Raw genomic sequence first — 22757 nt, forward strand, 5'->3', positions numbered from 1 at the left:
AAAATATAACTTCAAAATTTAACCAAGGCATATTTTTCAAAACAAAAGTTGTAGTATGTTTATCAGGTGCTATAGAGTACAAGTGATTTTATATCTGTCTTAAGAGTGTGTCACAGTAACAATTTAATTCAAGGCATATTTTTCTTATATTTCTCTAAAAGTTGTATGTTTATCAAGTCTGTCTCTACAAACTACAAGTGATTTTATTTCTGTACGTTTTCACTGCATATTTTTCTAAACTGTGGCTAACGCAATGCATGGTTTAGACGCATACTCTGTTTTTTGGTGTAGATGCGCGACCGAGCTTTTTCTAAGAGGCAGCATTACTCTACCCGGTTCAAACCAGGATTATTACAATATTGTAATTTAGAGCATTTATTTGCAGAAAATAAGAAATGGCTGAAATAACAAAAAAAGATGCACAGCTTTCAGACCAGGGCTGTGCAAAATTCAGAATTACATTCAATTCAATAAACATTGAATTGAAATTACAGGAAGTGGAATTGAACTCATTGAAATAATAAAAAAAAAATCATTCTTATTAGTGAGTGTGATAAATTTTAACATACATTTTCTTCCAAATGTAAGTACAGGCACTAACATTAAGCATACATTCCCTTAATGTTAAATAAGTAACAGTATCTTCATTAAAAAAAAATGTGTATATATATTTTTGCAGATTGTTCAGGTATAGGAAAAATGTTTTTGAAAAGCAAAAAATACAGTCACCCCTACAATATAGCTATGTAATTCACATCCATAATTACCAAAGAAAGTACACCTTTATTCAAATGTACATGTTTTATTATTTTTGTATTAATTTGTTTACACATTGTCTTGGTATTATACAGGTCATTCTTACAGCTTATGATATAGCAGTAATTACAGAAAAAACACATAGCCAACAGATCACCTCAACAAAACAATGATCAACCCACTAACATGCACCTCTGCACTCATCCACGCATAAGACACTGTGTACATACACACACACACACACGCACACACACAATCCTACACTCACACCACTTCCCTTAATTTGTACTGTTTTATGTTTAACAAAAAGTGTGAAGTATTACCCACAAACCTCTTTCCACGCTTTCAGTCACTGAAAGCCATCCCTCATACACAGACATCATCACAATGAGTATGATAATCATGTTGTTAGTCATAATTACAAAATAAAATAAACAGTTTTAAAATTTAGAAAGGCAATAACAAGATGGAGCTAAGCAAGTCTGAATTTGGGAAAGCAAACAAAAAGGCTTTTTTTAGCAAAGTTTTTATGAACTACAAATCAAAACAAAATAGTGATTGATTAGAAAACTAATGCGTGGGTGCTATGCTACAGGAGCATGTATACGGTATACTGGCATTAGGAGGAGACAGACTTTGTCAAACTAATGGTCAAACTGATTGTTGCTCACCTTAATAGTGAACAGAAGTATGGCACAATAAACACCAGGGTCAGAGTTATGTGAATAGTCCAAAATCATAATCAACGGCTTGATGTTGACAGATATTGTCTCATTCTTCTACGCAGACATGAGCAATGTCACAGTTGTTATAGATGACAGAAAGAAATACTGAGCAATTTGAATAATTAAAGAAAGACAGCTAAACATCCTCGATGCCCCAGGTGTGTAATACGAGAAGGAAAGAAACAATAAACAGGTAATTTGGTAAATGGTAAACAGTGTTCAAGATCGATATGATTGCATACTTTCAGATAAGATGAGACGGCAGCGAATTGCACTTGGCCATCTACAGACAGCTTTGCTTGTACCAAAGTGCACACAGAAAATGTTTGCATTGCATGAACATGAAAAATGTGCAACTAACATCTGGAAGCCACTTAAAACATCTCAGGCTTAGCTGAGTGACAAATTTGTTTTCTTCTCCTTCATCATCATGTCTGAATTAATACTCACATTTTCACTCGCACAGTCACTCTACCATTCGCACTAGCAAAAAGAGTCATTTAGCAAGCATCTCTGACAGTCATTCTTGGCCGTCTTCTGTGCGCCACTTCAAGAAGTCCTCCTTTCGCGCATCAGGTTTGATTTGGTTCCGCATGCCTCCGAGTAAGTTGGACGTGGCCTCGGATGCCACTATTAAGGGACGCACCACAGTGGGTGGGATTTGACGCAAAACCCCACCGACCGCCCCTGGAAGACCTTTCTGCTCGTGCCCACGAGAAGCCACGTCACACAGGGTCTGAGCCGTGTCAATCACTCCCTGCAAAGCAAAGAAAGAGGAAAAAGGCTTCATCAGCTGAAGTCACAGTTAATAAGTTAACCTGTTAAAATACCTGGATGAATGAGTGTGGAGGTGCATGCTTGTGGGGAAATCATTTATTTGTTGGGGTGATCGGTTGGCTATTTTCTACTACTATTACTACTATATTATAAGCTGTATGCCTGCCATTGTGTATTGTGTACATCTATTAGGACATTTGAAACATTACAGATCCAATACAGGCAGCCAAGTTACCATGTTAAAGGGTATAAGTGATACAGCAGAAAATGTCCTTTATACAGTATACATATCAGTGTTAAATGCATAGTGTGTTTAATTGCAAGAGGCTGTATAAAAATAATACAAATAATAATAATAAAAAAATGTTTTTAGGTCATAAATCCAGTAAACAAAAGATAAATGTAGTAAATGGACTTTTGTGGCTTTCAGTCCCTGGAAACATTTTAGTGTTTTCCCTGCTTTTAGCACACTGACCCACTTGATTAACTGACTAGCTTACATCTAGTTTACATCTAAGCATCAATGAAAAGAAAGGCAGAATTTTACCTCTCTGACTGTGTCATAGGCCTTGGCCACCCCTTCTCTGAGGTCTGCTGGTTGGGGGGTTCGCCTGGGACGGGTGGCGGGGCGTCCTTCTGTGATGTACCGAGTCAAGGGTGGAGTTGGTGACAGGATGTCGTACACAGTTTCTGCAGTGGCCTGTGGAACAATACTTAAACTTTACCATTTGTGAATTTGAATCTACTGAAAGTGCCATTTATATTATTTTGGTGAACAGAACAAGGATCTTAAATGAGAAAACGAAAAAAGCCTGATCTAGAATGATCAAAGATATAAGTGAATATACCTGTATAGCCTGCACCAGCCTGTTGCTAAGCTCCAGGGCAGCAGAAGCTGTTGAAGTGCCAAAAGATGCTGCCCCCCTCTGTAGGCCACGGATAATGCGCCCATCTCTTCTATACTGCTCTATAGGCATCCAGAACAGATCCCGCACTCCATGGACTATAAGGAAGTAGAAAACAACCATAAACAAACCAGGGTAAAATATTAAAATATTAAGACATCACAGACATATATAAAAACGCTTTATATAAAGTGCTTTATAAAGCATACTCACAGAGCTGAACTACAGAATGCATTGGACCAACACCTCCCAGAATGCCTGGTAACTGATTCTTCCTGATGTCAGTTAGCCACTCATTCACAGCATACTGAATGACTTTATCAACACCCAGCAAACTAAGAGAAAAAGAAACATTAAACTTTTTTCTTAGAGAGATAAAAAGACAGATTAGTCTTTTTTAATTGGGGAACACATCAATACTAAGATATAGTAGGAAATCAGACTCGCCAAGCTATTCTAAACAAAACACTATGTATAAATTAAAGAAGTGTTCAGATGGGGGAAAAAAGGAGGCAAAATGTGATTTATGTAAAAGAAATTGAGCTAATTACCCATGCCTGCAGCACAGCCTCTTCAGCTTCAGCTCTGAGCAGTTCAGCTGGGCAAGGCCAATCAGAATTCCTGCAAATGTTCCCTTACAAAACAAAACAAGCTCTTAAATTACAGGATTAAATACAATGCACTAAGTAACCAAACAAAAATGGCCAGTTTGGCTGCACTGGTCAGCAGTCTTAAGGCCCTTTCAAACTGCATTCAAAAACTGTTACTTATGGACTGTTGTAAAGAAGAAAAAAACATTTTCTTTAGTGTTTGAAATAAATGAATCTTTTAAATTAAAAAGTCTGATTGCTCTTATATAGAAGTTTGTATTTTCTAAATTCTTACCTGTTCAATGGCCACATGCTTTCCATGGTAATCAAGCCAGATGGGAACTTCTGAGGTAAAACGGAACTCTCTGACAGGAGACAAAAATATTAAAACAGCTGTTAATCAAAAGATACAAACTAAGAAATCCGAGAAAAAAATAATACAGTTTGTTGTAATTAGACTGTAAATCTGGTACATGATTTACCTGAAATAAATTGGCTGGTCAGAAGAAGAGGAGGAACCAGCTGAAGAGGAGCTCTGCTCACTATAAGTTGTCTCCACAGAAGCAGTGAGATCAGGACCCAAGCCAGAGACAGGTTCTGCATCCTCTGACTGCTTTTGTGTAGCATCTGCCTTCACTGTAAAAGAAGGATAGGACAACGTATAAGAAATCTGCAAAAGCATCTATCCACTGCTAAATGTTGACTTGGGCTTACCTTCAGCTGCAGGGTCAACAGGCAGGTATGGGTTAACCCCAGCAGCCAGGTTGCTGAAGTAGTCCTTCATGAAGAAAAGTGCATCCTGGTGGAAATATAAAAAAAATTGGTTCTGTACAATTTTTTGTGTTCGTGTTATTTTTCAAAGGCTCCTGTTCTATTGATTCATGCAGTAATTCTCTTCAAGCATTTCTACATATTCAGATCGGTTGCAGTGGGTGCAGCTTAATGTAAATGACTGCAGTTACTAGAAGGAGTGTCCACAAATACTTGGACATACATTGGGTTGTGTCACTGTCAAAACATAGTAACTTTACAGGGGAAGAAAAAAAGTAAAGAACATTTTTATTCTGAATTAATTTTGGAGAATTTATTATGAAATAATATAATAATGTGATGGACAGCTGCTGTATTCAAATGATCCATATAAATAAGATACATATTTTTCTTTGGACAGTGGTGCGTGAACAGCGCTGCCACCAGTCTGCCAAATGAGCACTAGCAAAAGTTCCAACATAAAAAACGGAAGCCAGTAAAGCAATAATGTGGCTTACCTGGTCTATGTTAAGTCGGAGGGGCAGCAGACTGATCCTCAGGCAACATTCTGGGCCCCCCAGTCCAGACTCAGGAAGCACTTGCAGAGCTTTTACTGTCAACTACAAGACACATACATACAGCTAAGTTAAATACATACTGCAGCAATGACTAAATATGGGTCTTGAAGACAGTGGCTAGACTTATTTACCATGTTGGAGTGGGCTCTGCGGGGCATGCTCTCGCTGGTGTACAGGTACAGGAATTTGTTGATTTGGGATGAAGCCAGTCTGTCGCGCACCTCCAGCTCCTGCACGATGAACACCTGCCGGGATAGAGGCTGCTCACCGATCCCCGGGCCATCCACATCCTGCCCTGGGACTGCAGGGGGCGTCACCACAGGGTAGGATTCGTGCTGGAAACTGACCTAAAACAATAAACAGAAGGTTTATACAGTTCCTATACAGCAACAGTGTGCTGTGTTGTACCCATCTGCTAAAATGTACAGATAGTAAAGTAAAACACTCACTGAGGAAGAAACTTATATTATTTGTCACGGTTGCATCTATTGCTTGTACAAGATTATATAAAGAAAATATTTTCCCTATGTGTTTAACCTTAGTTAGCTGTATCTCCATTAGCAGCGAGTGCTGTCTACCACTGCCTCCCACCCATCGCCAGGAGTTCTGCGGTCTTGAGGAGCCTGCTGAGCGAGAGGGAGAACCACGGGCACCAAGAGGAGCTGAACGCCCCCTGAAAAAAAAAAACAAAAAAAAAACAGAGAAACATTTTATTGATATTAATAAACGTTAATAATGTCCCGAGTACTGAAGTGAGGGCTAAAGTTAGTGTAAAATTGGAAGATTTGTTTATATTAAAGACATTAAGGTAAAGCAAGCTGACAACCTTACATAAAGTCTAGATTAGTGCTGTCATTGTTAATGTTTTAAATGTAAAAAAAACTAACAAGTTTTTTGCCTATATTAATCAATTTGCCAAGTTTACAAAGCCTTGTCATGTTCTAGTAGTTTTATTTACCATTACAAACACGGCAATTCAAAAGGTAGATTACTTTTTATCTATCCTGAAATAATGATAACATAACTAAACTTCCACTATCCCCTTCTCGCTTTCTCTCTCGCTCACACACACATGGTTGTTGTCACTCAGGAAATCACTAAGGATACACCCATCAAAATATAGGTGTGATTATTATGGTGCCAGATGGTGTGTGCACCACCAGTACAAAACAGATGAGAACTGACATATATATAACATGTGTTCAATTTCATAAATGTTTTTTTCATCTTTGGGTGAAATTGTACTCTGTGCTTGTTCTGTCCATTTCTTTTGGGCCCAATCACATTTCTGCTCCTTGCTTGTGAGTGTAACAGGGTTATACAAGGGGAAGATATTAATTTTTAAAATTTAGACAACCCTTCATGATCCTGTAGGCGACTCTGACAGGCTGTTGTGATGGGAGTAGAGCAGGCAATTATTATTGTCCAACCCTTAATCCCTCTGTTATAGGGAGCTGAAATCAATTAATTAATTAATTATTTAATTTAAAAACTTTTTCACCTTTAAATGATGCAGCCTCTGCCATCTGTTGAATTATTTAAGGTTAGCTAAGTGTTGTCTGTTGATCTATTTAAGGTGGAACTCAAACTTTAGCCAGATTTTTAATGCTTGTTATGAATAAAATGGCCATAAAACATTGAAACACATTAAACTATAGTAATACAAATAGAGGTTATTGTATTGTGATTTTCAACCCTCCTTTTTGAGCATGCTTCTGAAAAATCTGTTTTACTTTCTCCTACTCATCCAGTCTAACAAGAATCAGGACACCCTACCCCTAGGCATGCACACATAAAACAGAGGGGTAAGGCTAAGTGGTAGAGCCAAGAAGTGAAATGGGATTGGGCCTTGGTCTCATTGTTTGAATGGTTTTAATGCAGCTTCTGTAAGGTAACTGTTGAGCCATGTACTCTGTCCAAGATAACTGCAGATAAGATAAGGCCCCCTTTTTGTGGCATGAATAGAGAACCATAGAACTGTCCAAGTATCAAGTTCAGCTCAGCCATTTTAACAGTTGCAAGTGTGTCAGTGGAGTGATACTGTGAAAAAGCTGTGCTGTTATCACAGCTAAAATGCTTCTTATCCAATCAGATTTTAGGTGGGAACTAGCTTACTGCTGTATAACAAAGAATAACAACCTCCAGTTCTTAATATAGGGATATTATTATTATTATTATTATTATTATTATTATATTTAGCATCAAACAGGCAAACCAACGATGTCTCTAGAACTGTATTTGCGTTTTTTTTTTCTTACCTGTGGCTGAGTTGTGTGTGAGCAGAGGTAGGTTTGCCTCCAAAGTCTTTGCCCCCATAGAGATGCCAAACTATGGATACCTCTCTTAGTACCACCCTACTCTGGGGAACAGGGAAGCGAGCAGGGGCCCGCAGCAGGTCAGAGCTGCCCCGAGGCCGAGAGAAGTAGCCATCACGCACTTTTATAGGACCCTCACACAAAACAGTCACAACTGGCTCTCCATCCTTAGGCTGTAAAGAAAAAAAATGAGATTTCCGTGATTCAGTGATTTCCATAGAATTCAGTTTCAATATTATTGAATGGATCATTAATGTTGCTGAAATACTGAATAAATACAGTAACAATGCCATAGATGACAAGAGAAACGTATAAAAAAATAACAGTAAAATCTATAAAACTACAGAAAAGTAAAGAAAACATACAGGAATGCCCATGCCAGGAGCCTCTAGAATACAGAAGTCATCATTGTCTGTAGAGCCCTCAGAACCCTCCTCAGACATCATATCTGCATGAGCCTCTGTTGCTGTGGACACAAGGTGGTCAAGATCTGACTCATCCCCCTCTGGCACAGCAGCACGTGACTTGGGGGCTTCTCCAGGAAACAAGTAGACTGAGACAGGGGAACCTCTCTTTACTGAGGAAGGGGAGTCTGACAACCAAACACAAAAGGGGGGTTAGAAAACTATCACTATCATAACTATAACTACCATAGGACCCTTGTGCCTCACTGTAAACACATATGCCATTCTGTGAACACATAGCAGGTGCTCAGTTTGAATTTCACCAGAACTGTTTTAATTAAATTAAAAGACAACCTGAGGTGATGTAATATTTATTTCTTGATGTTTATGCAAAAGTTCAATAATTATAAAGAATGTTTATAAAAACTGAAAGAAAATCAATGAAGATGCATACAGATGCGTAAGCCTTTATGACTGGCCCTCATTTTTGGTCCTGGAGCCCTGCAGTTTACCCCTAATCTCACATACCTGAAATAGACTTTTTTTTTTTTTTTTTGAGGGAGACCTACCAATGTCTTGGTCCTCTTCACGTTGGGTCCTTTCTGTATCAATCAAGGCATCAGTGAGATCATACTGGTTAATCTCTGCTGTCTCTGCAGGTGGGCAGGGTGGTAAAGGCGCAGGAGTTTCTGAGAGCTGGATAAAACAAGATAATACCCACATAATTAGGATTTAAAACAAGCCAAAATAATAACCTCAACGTTTTATCTAAAAAAAATAAAATAAAATAAATAAAGGGTGTCAAGGGTCTCACCGGAAGTTTTTGTCCGGCAATCTCAGTAGGAGAGGTGTGGCGTGGGGGTGGGTGCAAGTCACCCTGGGAAACTAAGTACTGTAGGATGTTCACCAGAGCAGCACAGGAGTCTGCACATGTTCGCACATGAACCACGTTATTTGAGCAGCGCAGTTCAAAAAGAGGCTGGGTCTGAATATGGGAGAGTGAATACAAAGATCATGAAGATTATGCCAAAATGTAATACAAAGCTGAAACACAAAATAGAGTTATTAGCAGACTCACCAACTTGCCAGTGTCATTGCCTTTCCATGTAGTAATGGCCAGTTCCAATAGATCAATGTCTAATACACACACATAGTCTGTAAAAAAGGGGAGGGGGGAAAGCAGCAAAACAGAATAAACATTATGTGAAATTAAATTTTGAAACTAAGTAACACGTTTTTTCACAGTAACATAATGTACATAATGCACAGATGAGTAATCAAGCATTGTACCTCGTCTCAAATCCACAGTCTCACTGTCACATTTATCAGTTAGATACAGCGCAGAGTCATCCAGGATGAACCTAAAAAGGGGTTCAGAGTCATTAAAGCTCCACCAACAGTACATATACGGCATATACAACAACATTAGCATGACTAACAATACTCCATTACAACTAACTCCATAACGTACCTGAGGTGAAAGGTAGCAGTATCCACAATGATATTACTGGACAAAGAGAAGGATTCTGCTGTAAACAACACTCGCAATGGAAGATACAGGGGCCTGAGTGGGACCAAAACAAAGGAAATGAGACAAAAGAACAAAACATTCATACAAATACAAATTGGCTGCATCATTTCTAAATCAATGGGTGGGTCACACGTGGAAGAAATTACCTTCATGTATCACCTACTACACTGAACTGATTCTTTAATGTTTAATTTTAATTTATTTTATTTTTTACCTGTAGTCAACTGCGCAGGTGGCCAGGTGGGTGTGCAAGACTGTAATGACGGCAGGAGCAGTATATCCTAGAATATCGTCATCAATGACATCAAGGAAATCAACCAGCTGAAAATGAAAGAAACAGGAGAAGCATATTAATGAAGAAAAAAACTTCTTGCACTATATGGACAGATATTTTTGGACACCTGCTCATTTATTGTTTTGTACCAACTGTCTCTACTGCCCTAGGAAGACTCTGTACTAGATTTTGGAGCATTGCTGTGTGCAATAAGATCATTAGTGAGGTCTGGATGTTGGACGATTACCACCCCACTTTATTTCCAACTCCACAACTCAATCCAAGCATTTGTGTGCATTCCTTACATAATAAAGTAAATGGTACCTGCTCATGCCAGCTGTGATTGGTCAATGCCACATGATGCCGCAAAGTAGCACCCTGGAGCCGTAGGGCAACCAGAAACTCCTATTTATATAAAAAAAGAGAGGCGAGTTATAAATCATGTCATCTTAATGTAAAGAACATACAAAAAAACGGTGGATTGAAAAATACATACCTTAACATTGCGCTGAAGGTCAAGTGTGATTTTGATTGCAGTTGACAGCATCTGACCACCTGTGTCTCTACCACAAACACTGCTGACCCCCACTTCTGTGGGATAAATTGTTGGGTCCAGATGCTTTGGAGGGATGAACCTGGGCATTTCTAATCGAACAGGAATAGGGGAATCTGGGACATCCGCTTCAGAGAGATGAAAACATGAATATTAGAGCTTGTAATATTGACCTGGACTATATCTTTTTTTATGAACAAAAGATATTTAAATGTAATTTATTGAAGGGGAATGCTGTTATCAGAAGAACATAGATACTTGGACATACTAGAATATAGATGAGGCTTTGTTTCTGAGAGATCCAACAGTTATTTTAACAACTTACCTTTGTGGTAGAGATCAACCTTTTTGCTCTCTATCGTCAAGAAGTTCAGATTGGGATTGTTTTGATGTTGTGTAACACTGAATATCTTTCCGCCTTCAAAGTCTAGCATCAGCTCCCCATGGCAGTCTTCTACTTTCCGCCCTGCCTCATTCTGTGAGAAAATCAGAATATGAGAAAAACACACCACCTGACTTTACTTTTCAGTTATATTATAATTTGCTCACCTTGGTGTCCATCATGGCTTGTATGCGGCCCTTGCCAATAAGCACTGTTAAACACAGGAGACTGAGGGCGTGGTTAGGCTGAGACTCTTGTTGTTTCTTTTTCCGTGGGTCACTGTGTGAATACAGTTGAGGCTCATCCTCCCCTTCTGAGTCTGATTCTATGATTAGAAAATAAAAAAAGCATTAATTGTATGAAACGAATATGAAAAATCACATGCAAAGACAATCAGGTTGTAAATATGGACAAACCAAGTCTGAAGGCAGATTTGCAGAGCTGAAACTCATCATCGTCTGATCTGTGTTGCTGTGGGGGGCAATTAGAGCTTTTTGTGGGGGTTGGTGGGGGAGGTGGTGGCTCCCACATTAACAAATCATTATTGATCCTGAGAAACAAAAGACAGAAAGGGTTAAATTGTAGAAAATTGAAAAAGATCTACATTTAAAAAATGTAAACAAATCTACTATTACTTTTAAGAGCTGTTTAAAAAGTGGGTAATTTTATATTATTAATTTAAGTTTATTTGTGACATCAAAAACATACTTTTATTAGACCTGAATGACACGGCCAAAATGTATATCACAATATATGGCACACAACGGATATCTGTCTCTTGAAATTTATGAAAATGTTTCAATTACACCCTGTAATGAGCATCAGTGATGTATATGTAATTCACTATTATAATTTATAGCGAAATACAGGAATTGTGATTAAAATTATACTGAAACATTTACTCTAACTGTATGTATTGATACTAAACGAATGTCTGAACTGTAAATTAAAAGCACTTGCCTATTGTAGATGCTCTGGAAAGCCTCTTTGCCAGGCAAAAGGATGTAGGCCACAGGTAGTGTGATATCCACCACATACTGACATTGAGCCACACACTGGGACTGGAATTCCTTCATCTCTTCTGGATCTGCTGGAATCACCATCTAACAGAGTAAAAATAAGTAAAATATGGATTAAGAGACATTGACAATTGAGGGAGATGGGTATAAAGTGATAATAAGCATAATAAACAAAAAATAACAGCATCAGAAGAGTGACTACAAGAGAACAAGAGAGGAGTAAGAAAAAGAAAGCCGTCTACCTCCTCTGTCTCAAACATAGTCTGGTTGGATGAGAATGGGGAGCTGTTCTTCTCTCTCAGTTCACAAGGGTTTTCCATAGACACAGAGCCAAGACCCAGATCCCGGTTCAAACCCACACCTACTCCTCTACTGTCTGCGCCTGCTTCTCCACTCACACGCACAACAATTCTGTGGAGAGAAAGAGATAGAGAGACTTAACTACTTTAAAATCTTCAATAATCTACAGTTTCAAGTTTAGTGTATACAAGTTCAGGTATGGTGATGCACCCACACACACCTAGGCATGCCATCTGGGTTCTGAGGGTCTGAACTCTTTTGGGCACGGATACAAGGGAAAGACTCTCCTTGCCAACCTTCATAAATTCCTAAAGAAAGGAGAAAAAAAACAAATTTTACATTAACTGTTTAATGGTATTAATTATTTAATCTTCTATTCAATATAGACAACAGACCCTGTTGTTCAGAGAGACTTGCATATTAGTGCTACACAATATTGGAAAACCTGACATTGCAAAAAATACATTTTGTATGCATATTTTTTTGTCCAACATTTAATTTTACTGATGCACTCTTTTTTGCATCAAAAAGCAAAAAAATGTAAAAGTAAAAAGTTAAAACATAAGCCACCCAGCCCTTACAATCCAAAAGATTTCCAATAAAGTAATGGAGTGAAAAATAAGATATTTGCATTTGAAGTGCAGTCAAATTCATCTAAAAAGTCACTAAAAATGCAAATACATCAGTAAAGATCAATTTAAGTAGAGCTTTTATAGTCCTTTGTTACTATTTACCACCATTGGCTTAAAGCTACTATATACTGAAATTATCCATGCATCCTAAATCATTTATTTAAATGTTTGGTGTAGAATTGGCTTTAGATTGGAAATAGTGGCTGAACTTCTGTGAGAGAAAGTCTACCCTCGGTCTACCCTCACCGTGCAGGTCACTGAAGCTGGCTTCAAGCAGCTGTGTCAGCCTGGCACAGAGAGTGGAAGGTGTCTCCTCCTGTATATCTGGTCCCTGCTGAGACTTCAGTTCTAGGTTGGATATCTCCAGACTGAGGATCTCTTTACGCACGGCCCGCTCATTAATGGGCCTTCTCTGGTCTAGAGGTCGCAGGTCAGGAATGGGGAAGCGGAGCCTCAGCACGACATGGGGGGATAGGACAGCAAGAGAGGAGTGCACTTCTAATGACTGAGTCTGTGGAGGGATGGAGGATAGATTGAAGATAACATACAAAAGATAATTATACATGTGTAGAGGAGAATAAGAGAATGATTCAAATATACAATGTCTAGTTACAGTCATAAGCACTGGATTTTAACAGATGCTATTTCTGTTGTACACACATTTAATGACTAATGGACACTGTGTATAGAAAGCCTTGTATCTCCAATTAGCAACAATGACAACATGGAACTTCACCACCAAGTCAGCATATTTCAGTACCTGTGTGTGCGCTGGTTTTGAAGGCTGGCTGGGGCAGTGGCTCAGAGCCTGTATAATGCTTCCTAGTCTGCCCAGCGTGTCCAGGTCTACCTCAGTGGTAAGATCACCTAGCTCTACACGCAGAGAGCTGTCCCTGCGCACCACACGCTGCTTTGATCCACTCTGCAGAACAGTATCAGTATACTTGTTAACCACACTGCTTAAACCAAGCAAACCAGAGACAGATAATTTAAAGAAAAATGTAGGATGATCTTGGTCTAGAGTTATATAATGCATTATTATCTGTGACTTCCCCAAGTCCAGTAGAGCTGAGGCTGCTAAAGATTGTTGTCTAAAAGCAGAGGTGAGGGCATTTAAGCAAATGAACTGAATTTGAGCACCTTGCGCTGGTGTTTCTCTGTCAGGCTGTAGTGTAGTTGTGCACAGGGTCTAGCAGTGGCTCCCACAGTAAAGAGACCAGCAGTTTGGAACTGCAGCAACTGAAGAAACACACAAAACACAGACGAACAATGCAGTGAATGTCTTCCTTTTGGAATGAGAGGTGACATTTTTTTAGACAAAAGTCTAAGATCATTAAATATTTTATATATGTAAGCTATGCAATTTAAGACCTATTTAATTTAAGATTAGTGGATTAATTCATCAGGTGTACATATGTAATAGAAACATAATACTGAACTGCAATGAGTTTAAATTAACAGAGAACAAGAGAGTTTCACATTTACAACATTTGTAACCGGTAAGAGGCTTTCGGAGAGGAGCAAATTTCCAACAACAATTTGATTTCACTTTTGCTTTGCAATTCGGAAAGTTTTTGTTTCCCCAAACAAATATGAAGCAACATGTGCTTGAAAAAAATAACAGCACTGTATATCCCAATGGTATATTTGAACTGCTGAGATTAGCAAAAACAGAAAATACTGACAACTCTGTCTGAAATTTTGATGATGAAGGAGAAAAACCACTGGGTAGAGTTGAAGCCATTACATAGCAGCACTCACAACAAAAATGGAGGCACATGGTTTTTGCCTAATATATAAATCACACAAAATAATATAAAATGACAATAAAAATCTACCACAAAACTATAGTGTAGTATATTTAGTGGATTCATAAAAACATACTGCTTTTAAGTATCACGATATGGAGCTTTTTTTACCATGTCAGAATATTTGGTGATATCAAATCAAATTGATTTACAAAGCACTTTTTACAACTAATGTCACAAAGCAGCTTTACAGAACAAAGAATCAGACAAAACACTGAACATATGAGCGCGGAGGCAAGGAAAAACCTTGGGAGGACCAAGACTCACATATAAGTGGGGGAGGGGGGAGAGACATCCTACCACTGGTCAAACAGCTTTTAAATGAATATATTCATGGTGTACAGCAACACGAGTGTTAAAGGCAATACTAATGAGAGTGATACTTTTTTTGCATATGATACGATATGGCACACCCCAAATAAGGACCTCTTTAAGATCATACTGCAAGTCCATTCACCTTGATTTACTGTAATATAAAACCCCTGTGGGTACACTACCTCAATGTACTGGGGATTGCCTGGCTCCCACAGGCACTCCAGCAGTTCCAGCCTGCTGAAGGAGAGGTCAGAGGTCACACAACGGGCATGCCGCCCAGAGCTACGCATCTCACATGCCACTTGCACTGCTGCTCCTGTTAACCTAGAGACAAAAACATCATTATTATCAGGAGTGAACAAAAAGGAAACCGAATGTTGATCCAAAATAGTGTTAGGATAATGCATATTCCAACATGATACATAATATTACATATTGTATATATACTATAACAAAACTAATGGGACTAAAGTGTTGTTTATACAATTCTTTTTTTATTCTGAATTTAAAATCAATTTCAGTGAAACAACTTGAAGTAAAACATTAACACAGCTGTGTGCCAGATGTGAGCTGTGAGTGAACAGCAGAGAAAGCTTTCGGTCACAAATATTCCTCAAGAATATTTAAAATTATAATACATGCATAGTACATTGAAAAAATGGGAAGAAGGTAGAAAGAGTGAGAGATAGGAAATACATTATGTACCTGAGATGTGAATGAGGGCAAGCCTTAGCAAAGCTGCCTCTCAGGTTCTGAAAATCTCTCTCGCTGAACATACTGTCTCTGAAGAAGGCCAACTCGTGGAAGAACACCCGTGACACTTCAGCCATTGAGGACAGGCCGTCAGGACCCGGGGGCGGCTCCTGCTCCAGAAGAGTCAGAGTGACTCCCCCCAGCGAGAGGCGGAACAAGGAGTCAGGCTTCATGGATTCTGCTTGGCCACCATGGGATGAGCGCCCTGTTACAGAAAGGAGTAAAATAAAGTGGAGTTTTTTTTGTAATATGTTTGAAATTAATACATACTCAGGCAACATGGCCATGTGGGGCTTGTATGGGTAGTGCAAGAGGTCACGAAAAATTTTGGATCCCATGTTGGCTGAACACAGAAGGCTGTAACTGATGGGCCCCATCAGGGTCAGTGATAGGACCAGGATGGATTAAACATTGGCCCCATATTGGCCGAGATGGGAACTATGTGGGACTATGGCTAGTGTCAATGAGAGGGCCCAATTGGCCCATTTAAAGCCTATGCCCATAGAACCCACTTTATATTCCATGTTCCAGCCATGTGAGCCCCACATAAGCATGTTGGCTGGATATAAAGTAAATAGGAGTGTATGTTTATTGTTAAGGTGAAATGAAGTAACGTACGTGGAGGCCTGCTACATTGAGGCAAGCTGGATAAGGTACCTGGTACAGGATAACGTCTGGGGCAATTGAGTATTCCCTAAAGAAGGAACGAAAAGTTTATTATTAAAAAACAAAACAAAAAAAAAACAAAACAACAACAACAAAGCCAAAAAACAAAGTGATACTAAGGGTGGACACAATGAGATCCAAATGATACATAACACTTTCATGTCAAATGTAGAAAAAGCACCATTCAAATAACTTGCAAAAGTAACTGAATCAAACAACTAAAAAACAATTTTTACTTGTAACTATGTATTTTATGGTTTTATTACACACTGATTGTCTTTTTTATGGTACACACAGTTCTCCAGTGTTCCAAAAGATTGGTAATGAAGAACACTGCATGTGAATACATTGCATACTGTGTATATTTACAAAGTAATCATGCAATGTACTTCATTACTCCAACGAGAACATAACGTTTTATTGCCCCATTACAGCCCCAGACAGAGCTGACCTGTGGAGATAGAGGTTGTGTTTGAGCCAGGCTGCTTTGACTGTGTATTGAAGACTCCATGTCACTGTCTGACAGCTCGCTTCCTGAGCGTGCTGACATCACACTGCTCGTCATATATCCAGGCCCCATAGAGTAAAACATTTCTAGGACACAAAGCATCAAAGAGAACACATGGAAAACATTAGGAATAGTACATTAAAGTTGTTGGTGAAAACAGTGACAAATTTAAAGAGGCAACTAGCTGTGTGGACAGAACTGAGACTACTAGCTAGGTGGAGGTAATGTTACAGATGATGATGAGCTAGGCATAATCATCATTTAAGTTATTTTATGTAGAACATTAAAGTGCTGTTGTAGGTTGCTGTTTTACTGTTATTTTCAATCAATTTTGTGTATGTGTTCATTTGTGTATATGGTATTTCCATAAAGCACAGCATATTTTAATTAAACATTAAATATAGATAACTAGGATATGATGAAATTCAGTGACTCTCAAACTTTGGTACAGTAGGCATAAATTAGGTATGCCCACACCTATATACGTTGTGAGGTTATGTGAATTACCAAAATAAGTCCAAAATAATATACATGAAATTTACAGTGTGGTGTGTGATAATGATTGTGAACCTGAGCATCTGGCTAGAATTGACAGACTATAGACTCTGTCAGAAATCACATCTATATTCGATGCAGGAGCACCCACACACATATCTTGCAGATCAGCCATTCAGCTTCCACAGACATGAAAAAAAGTCAATAAAAGTACATGTTCATGTACCATGACATGCAGCATGTATTTATATTAAAAATATTCAGCTTTCAAAAGTGCTGACAAACAGTTCCACCCAGCATAAGTCTAAATCAGCAAACCAGCTAGCTGCTCAAAACAGGGCTTTCTCTTCTCAGCACATGGCTTCTGCACTACAGACTTTAACTACGTAGATACAGCAAGATGCTACTTAAAATATATGGAAAAAAAAGCACACAACCAGGCAGTACGCTTACCTCCATTCTCCAGGCCACAGATGTAAGGGTCTGCATCCAGTTCTGAATCTCTGTCTGCTGTGTCTACACTAAGCTGCTTACTAAGATCTTCCTCTATCAACCTCAGATCATCTGAACCCAGAGGCCTACTATGACTGCTGCCACCAGGACCTCCATGAGCATTACTGCTACCCTCTGAAAAGAGGGAGAAAGAAAAGAAGAAGAGATAAACTGTGTGAGAGAGAAGCAGAGAGCTAATGCATATGGAAGATGATTGTTAAGGCAGAAGGCTGGATTAGAAAAGTTAACAATGCTGATTTCAGGAGTGAATGTTACCTGTCTCAATGCAGAGAGCCGTCAAAAGGTCTGTCAAGTGAATAATCTGACTGGGGGACAGCAAGAGGTGCAGACAGCCCACCTTACCATCAAGCTCCAACTAGAAAATTGGAAAAAGGCAAAACATTAAAAAAATAATCTGTTTACTTCAGAGCAAAAAAAAAATAAACATAAGTCAGCACATTTTCTTCTTTAGTAAGGACTACACAAACCTTGGGTCCTGGAAGCATGTCGTTTTGTTTAATTTTAACAATGGTCTCCATAAAGCCAGAACAGCTCCCAATGAGCAGCGGTTCAGGAGGCGTCCGTAAAGACTGAGGGGCAGAGTCCATCTCTTTTTCATCATCATCATTCACATCATCTTTACTAGCTCGAATATCCTCAGGAATAAGTGGTCCCTGATAAACAGATTCACAGCAACATGCTTAACTACACCACCACCAATAATGCCACAATCTACAGTCTATATAGGCATTTATTATTATGCAAACACCTGGGATAATAGGTTCTGGTTGATCATCTCAGTTGCTCCTATATTCCTGCATTGCAACAATAAAGCTTTGACTTCAACGTGAATGCAGTATAATTTAGCTGTCAGCAGAATGTTCCCTTTGTACTGTCATTATCGGTTTTAGTTTCATGTTGTACTTTTAGTCTCAGTATAAATGTTTAAATCTCCTGTCCTATTTAGAATGGCACATATCTCTCACCTGTGGTTCTCCGAGAGTCTCGTAGAGCAGCTTTACAGAGTTCAGCTGGAGGATCTTGTGCAGAAAGGCTGGGGGCTGGTGGATATCTACAGGCACTGTCTGATTCGAGTCTCTCACAGCCTCGTCACAGTAATCCAGCCTGTAGTATGAGCCACAGGTACCGGGAGCAGAATACATATCAATTACATGTACAACAGTGACAGGAGGTCTGGTCGACCAGTCTTATCAATAGTAAGTCAGATTAATTATCTGTAGAATTCATCTGCTTTTTTTATATACCGTTTTTTTTTTTTATTACAATGTAGTTGTATCTGTTTACTACACATCTGTTGAACACATTAACATTTAAATCATATAAAGTGTTAAATGTATATCAGAATTAACACATGCAATATTTGAAAATACATTATCATACACAGTGGTGTGGCAAGTGCATTTATTCTTACCGTTTAATTAGCATCTCTAAGGCCACCCCAGACTCAGCATCAAGGGGCTGGTGTTCAATTCTCACTATAGTGTCCAAGAAAGTGACTTTTATCCGCCTGAGAACTACACAGTACAGAAACAGGAGAGTTAGTATGTAAAGTAGTCATAGTGTTCATTGACAGTTACCAGTATCAACAAATTACAATAATTACGTTATTTGCTTATCATCCAATAAATGGACATGATCTCAATCATTTTTGCTGACCTGGATATTGTATACTGTGTTTCCTGGCATGCTGGTTAAAAACTTTTAACTTTATTAAATTAATATTTTATAAATATTTTATATCATTCTACAATAATCAATGTGTCAATAACTGCATCTCCATTCACATAGAGTGGACTGCGGCATAAATTCCAAACTATTATTAAGTAAATGTCTGTCATTTAAAAAGTTGTAATTGTTTTATGCTATTATATAACTATTATATGAATGGAATATCATTTAGGGCAATTATTTCTGAGATTTATAAATAATTATTTATCATGACAGTTATCAAATTTTTTATCAATGTACAGTAAACAATGGTTTAGAAACTATTGATTAGTTTGGTGGTCAATTTATCTGGCAATTATTTTTTCGATTGGTCAACAATTATTTCTGCCATGTCCCTGTTCCTAGCTTTGTCTATCACTTTAAAATTGTAGAAATAACTGAATGTGGGATTTAAATGCCCCTGAAATGCCCATAAAACATTTAAATGTGTAAATATGTAATATATGAATGTGTTTGCATTTTTGACTGAGCTGAGGGTGAAGCAACTCTTAACCCTCCCCCACTGCATTTCTGTCCCCAACACTTGTGTAGTGCAGTACAGTTACAAATTAATGACAAGTTGACAATGATATTTGCAATCGACATTTTTTTTTAAATCAGCATTGTCGATTATGTTGACTATTCATTGCAGTCCTAGTTCAATTGATCATTTCTTTTGATTAATCATACAACTCCTTTACCACTTATCACTGCACATGCATAACAGAATCTAGAATAATAATAAATATCCAAGGATAGCTACACACCTGTCTCAATGGTCTGTGCAAACATTTCCAGACCCTCTAGAGGGGCAGGTGGCTCTTCAGATGTCTCAGGTGGGTCCTTCAGACACTCTTGGGCCAGCTGCATGCTTGAGGTCATGCATGAGGACCAGCCTTGAGAGTCCCAGGTCCCATCTACAATAACAACAACAACCAACAAAATGTGGGTCAAATGATTCACTACACATGATTCACTAAACAAAACAACCAAAGCCCAGAATGCATCACTGGGCTTACTGTTTTTTTTTTTTAATGAGATACTTACTGGTTCTGTACTTGGGTCTGCATGTTATCTGTAGACCAGTGACTTCGAGTGTGCAGTGGTCAGTGACCAGGGCTGCCCATGGTATTGTTACTGCTATACTCTGCACAAACCCTTCCACTATCTCCAGGGGGGCCCCTAGCGACTCTAGCAGCTCATTCACCGCCTGCCATACAGAGAAACAGATAATCAACAACAGCAGCTCAGAGAGGTATAAAGACATAACATGCCAGTAGACAGCTGAATATAGAGGATATAGATTTTTACCATTGTTTATTGTTTGATACCTGGTTCATTCCTCGACCCCATACCTACCAACTAATAAATAGCCAATGCAGCTAATAACTAGCTAGCTAGGTCTAGGGCTAAACATGTCTAGGCACAGCTCCAGCTGGTAGTTACCTAGCTAACTGGCTAACCTAGCTAGCTTACAAACAGGGATGTCTAAACAAGAGTTAGGCCTTTCCCTCAGACAAATAACAGAGCTAGCTAGAAATGGAAGCCCATTTCTGCCATGAAGTTATAATTCTGAGATACTATGTGATAATTATGAGACACTAAGTCTTAATTATGAGATGATAACTCAAGTCATAATTGAGATAATACCTCTACTCACTAACCTCTCATAATTATGACCACAATAACTATAATACAGTTATAATATAGTTATAATAATAAAAAGGTGGTCATAATTATGAGATTCTTAGTCATAATTGAGATAGTAAGACATGTTTATGAGAAACTAAGCATTATTTTATGATATACTAAGTCATAATTGTGAGATAATACCTCCACTCAATAACCTTTAATAATTGTGACTTAGTATCTCATAATTCTGACTTAGTGAAGAACCCTTATTTTTTTCCCAAGTGGCAAAAATGGGCTTACATGTTTACTGGATAGTTAAGCTAGTTAGGCTAGCTTAGCTATTTTTCCAAGGGAAATGCTTTGCTATTATTTTAGACACCCTGTTTGTAAACTAACTTGGTTAGCTAGTTAGTTGATTTACTAACTAAGCTACCAACTTGGAGCTGTGTCTAGATATGTTCAGCCCTCAGATATAACTAACGTTACAACCTATCTAGTCATTAGATGATCTAGTAAACCTAGCTGGTTACCTTAGCTGGTTTTGGTTCTTTCTTTCTCTATTCAGTATGTTGTGCACATTGACACTGTGCTGTGAATTCAGCTGCTTTTCCCAGAAATTGCGAAACACTCCCTCAAGATGTGTCTCATATTCTAAACCAAGCTTCTGTAGAGCACACTGGCCTGAACCACGACAACGTGCTGAACAAACGAGCTTTCCTCACGCTCGCTAGATAACTAGGTTAACTAACCTAGGTTAACTTACCCACACGTCGAGGTTGATTTCTTTAATGACTCCACTGCCATTATACAAGTCCAAACTCAGCTGCTCCAAACTCAAACGCTCCTCCAAGAAGTGACCGAGGTAATGCTGCAATAGGTACCGACAGGCCCGCTTCTTTATCGAGCCCGACCAGGGAAAGAGCCACCGAGACATAGGGCCAGAGAGAGCGGGGTGAGGGAGTGAAGAGGTGGCGGAGAGAGACGAGGCAGACTACAGTCCTCCGGTAACTGCATAACAATAAACACCAAGTGCAGGCTCGCCTAAACAACGCGTTCCCCAGTACTAACTGCTAACCAGCAGAGGACAGGGAGGCTAGCTTCAGACTGGCTAGCGAACTTCCTCCTATTCTCTCTCTGACACAAAAACACAGAAACTGTTCGAGCTCGGACCAGTGCTGGCCCAGTGCAGCTTCTTATCCTCTGAAAACTGGTCGCTCAATAACGCACGTTTACCTTTTCATAAAATTGTATTTCGACACAGAGCGACAGGTCCTCCTGCGTTTCTCCTTGTTTATTGTTTTCATACTCGGACTGGTACAGTAGAGCGTCATTGCGTCACCACGCACGTACCGTCCCGAAGTCAGCAGTCAAAAGAAGCCATTTTGAAAAGGTCATGTTCATACCGCTCTGGAAAAAATAGTTCCTAAATCAGTTTCTCTGATTTTGCAACGAACATGTTGTTTTATTCTATAAACTACAGACATTTCTTCCAAATTCCAAATAAAAATGGTCATTTAGAGCTATATAGTTACAGTTTTCATGCATCTTGGCATGCTCTCCTCCACTAGTCTTACACACTGCTTTTGGATAACTTTGTGTCACTCCTGGTGCAAAAAAATTGCTTGGCTTGTGAATATTCAAAAAAGTGGGAAGCAAATAACATTGAAAAACTTTAAAATATCAGGATTTATGACATTTCTTATGTCAAACAAATAGCCAAGGTCTAGACTTACGTATAGTGCGTAAGTCTGAATAAACAAATATTTGGAATGAAGGTATGTTTTTAGCAAATGTCATTTTGTGTATATAATAACTACCTAAAATTAGAATCAATTTACTATAAATCTCATTTACTATAAAATAAACAAT

At 38.7% G+C, this 22757-nt stretch overlaps 1 protein-coding gene across 1 annotated transcript; it reads right to left on the reverse strand.

Annotated features, from left to right (window-relative positions):
- Positions 1-782: 782 nt before the first annotated feature.
- Positions 783-22212, reverse strand: atg2a (autophagy related 2A). The gene is made up of 42 exons (XM_022683555.2): positions 21652-22212; positions 20304-20466; positions 20024-20173; positions 18961-19063; positions 18515-18653; positions 18017-18202; positions 17805-17904; positions 17490-17663; positions 16485-16627; positions 15986-16061; positions 15320-15572; positions 14797-14938; positions 13632-13730; positions 13252-13413; positions 12738-13002; positions 12080-12167; positions 11802-11970; positions 11501-11643; positions 10957-11090; positions 10708-10865; positions 10484-10634; positions 10102-10286; positions 9930-10010; positions 9546-9652; positions 9272-9364; positions 9091-9161; positions 8879-8955; positions 8615-8785; positions 8370-8496; positions 7762-7988; positions 7340-7569; positions 5619-5754; positions 5213-5428; positions 5022-5123; positions 4468-4552; positions 4236-4389; positions 4049-4118; positions 3715-3797; positions 3377-3498; positions 3107-3261; positions 2806-2958; positions 783-2238 (listed from the first exon to the last, which is right to left on the reverse strand). The coding sequence occupies exons 1-42, from the start codon at positions 21820-21822 to the stop codon at positions 2002-2004; spliced, it is 6051 nt and encodes a 2016-aa protein (XP_022539276.2). The 5' UTR covers positions 21823-22212; the 3' UTR covers positions 783-2001.
- Positions 22213-22757: the final 545 nt, after the last annotated feature.

This window comes from Astyanax mexicanus, chromosome 10 (assembly GCF_023375975.1).
Source record: "Astyanax mexicanus isolate ESR-SI-001 chromosome 10, AstMex3_surface, whole genome shotgun sequence".
Classification (NCBI taxonomy): Eukaryota; Metazoa; Chordata; class Actinopteri; order Characiformes; family Acestrorhamphidae; genus Astyanax; species Astyanax mexicanus.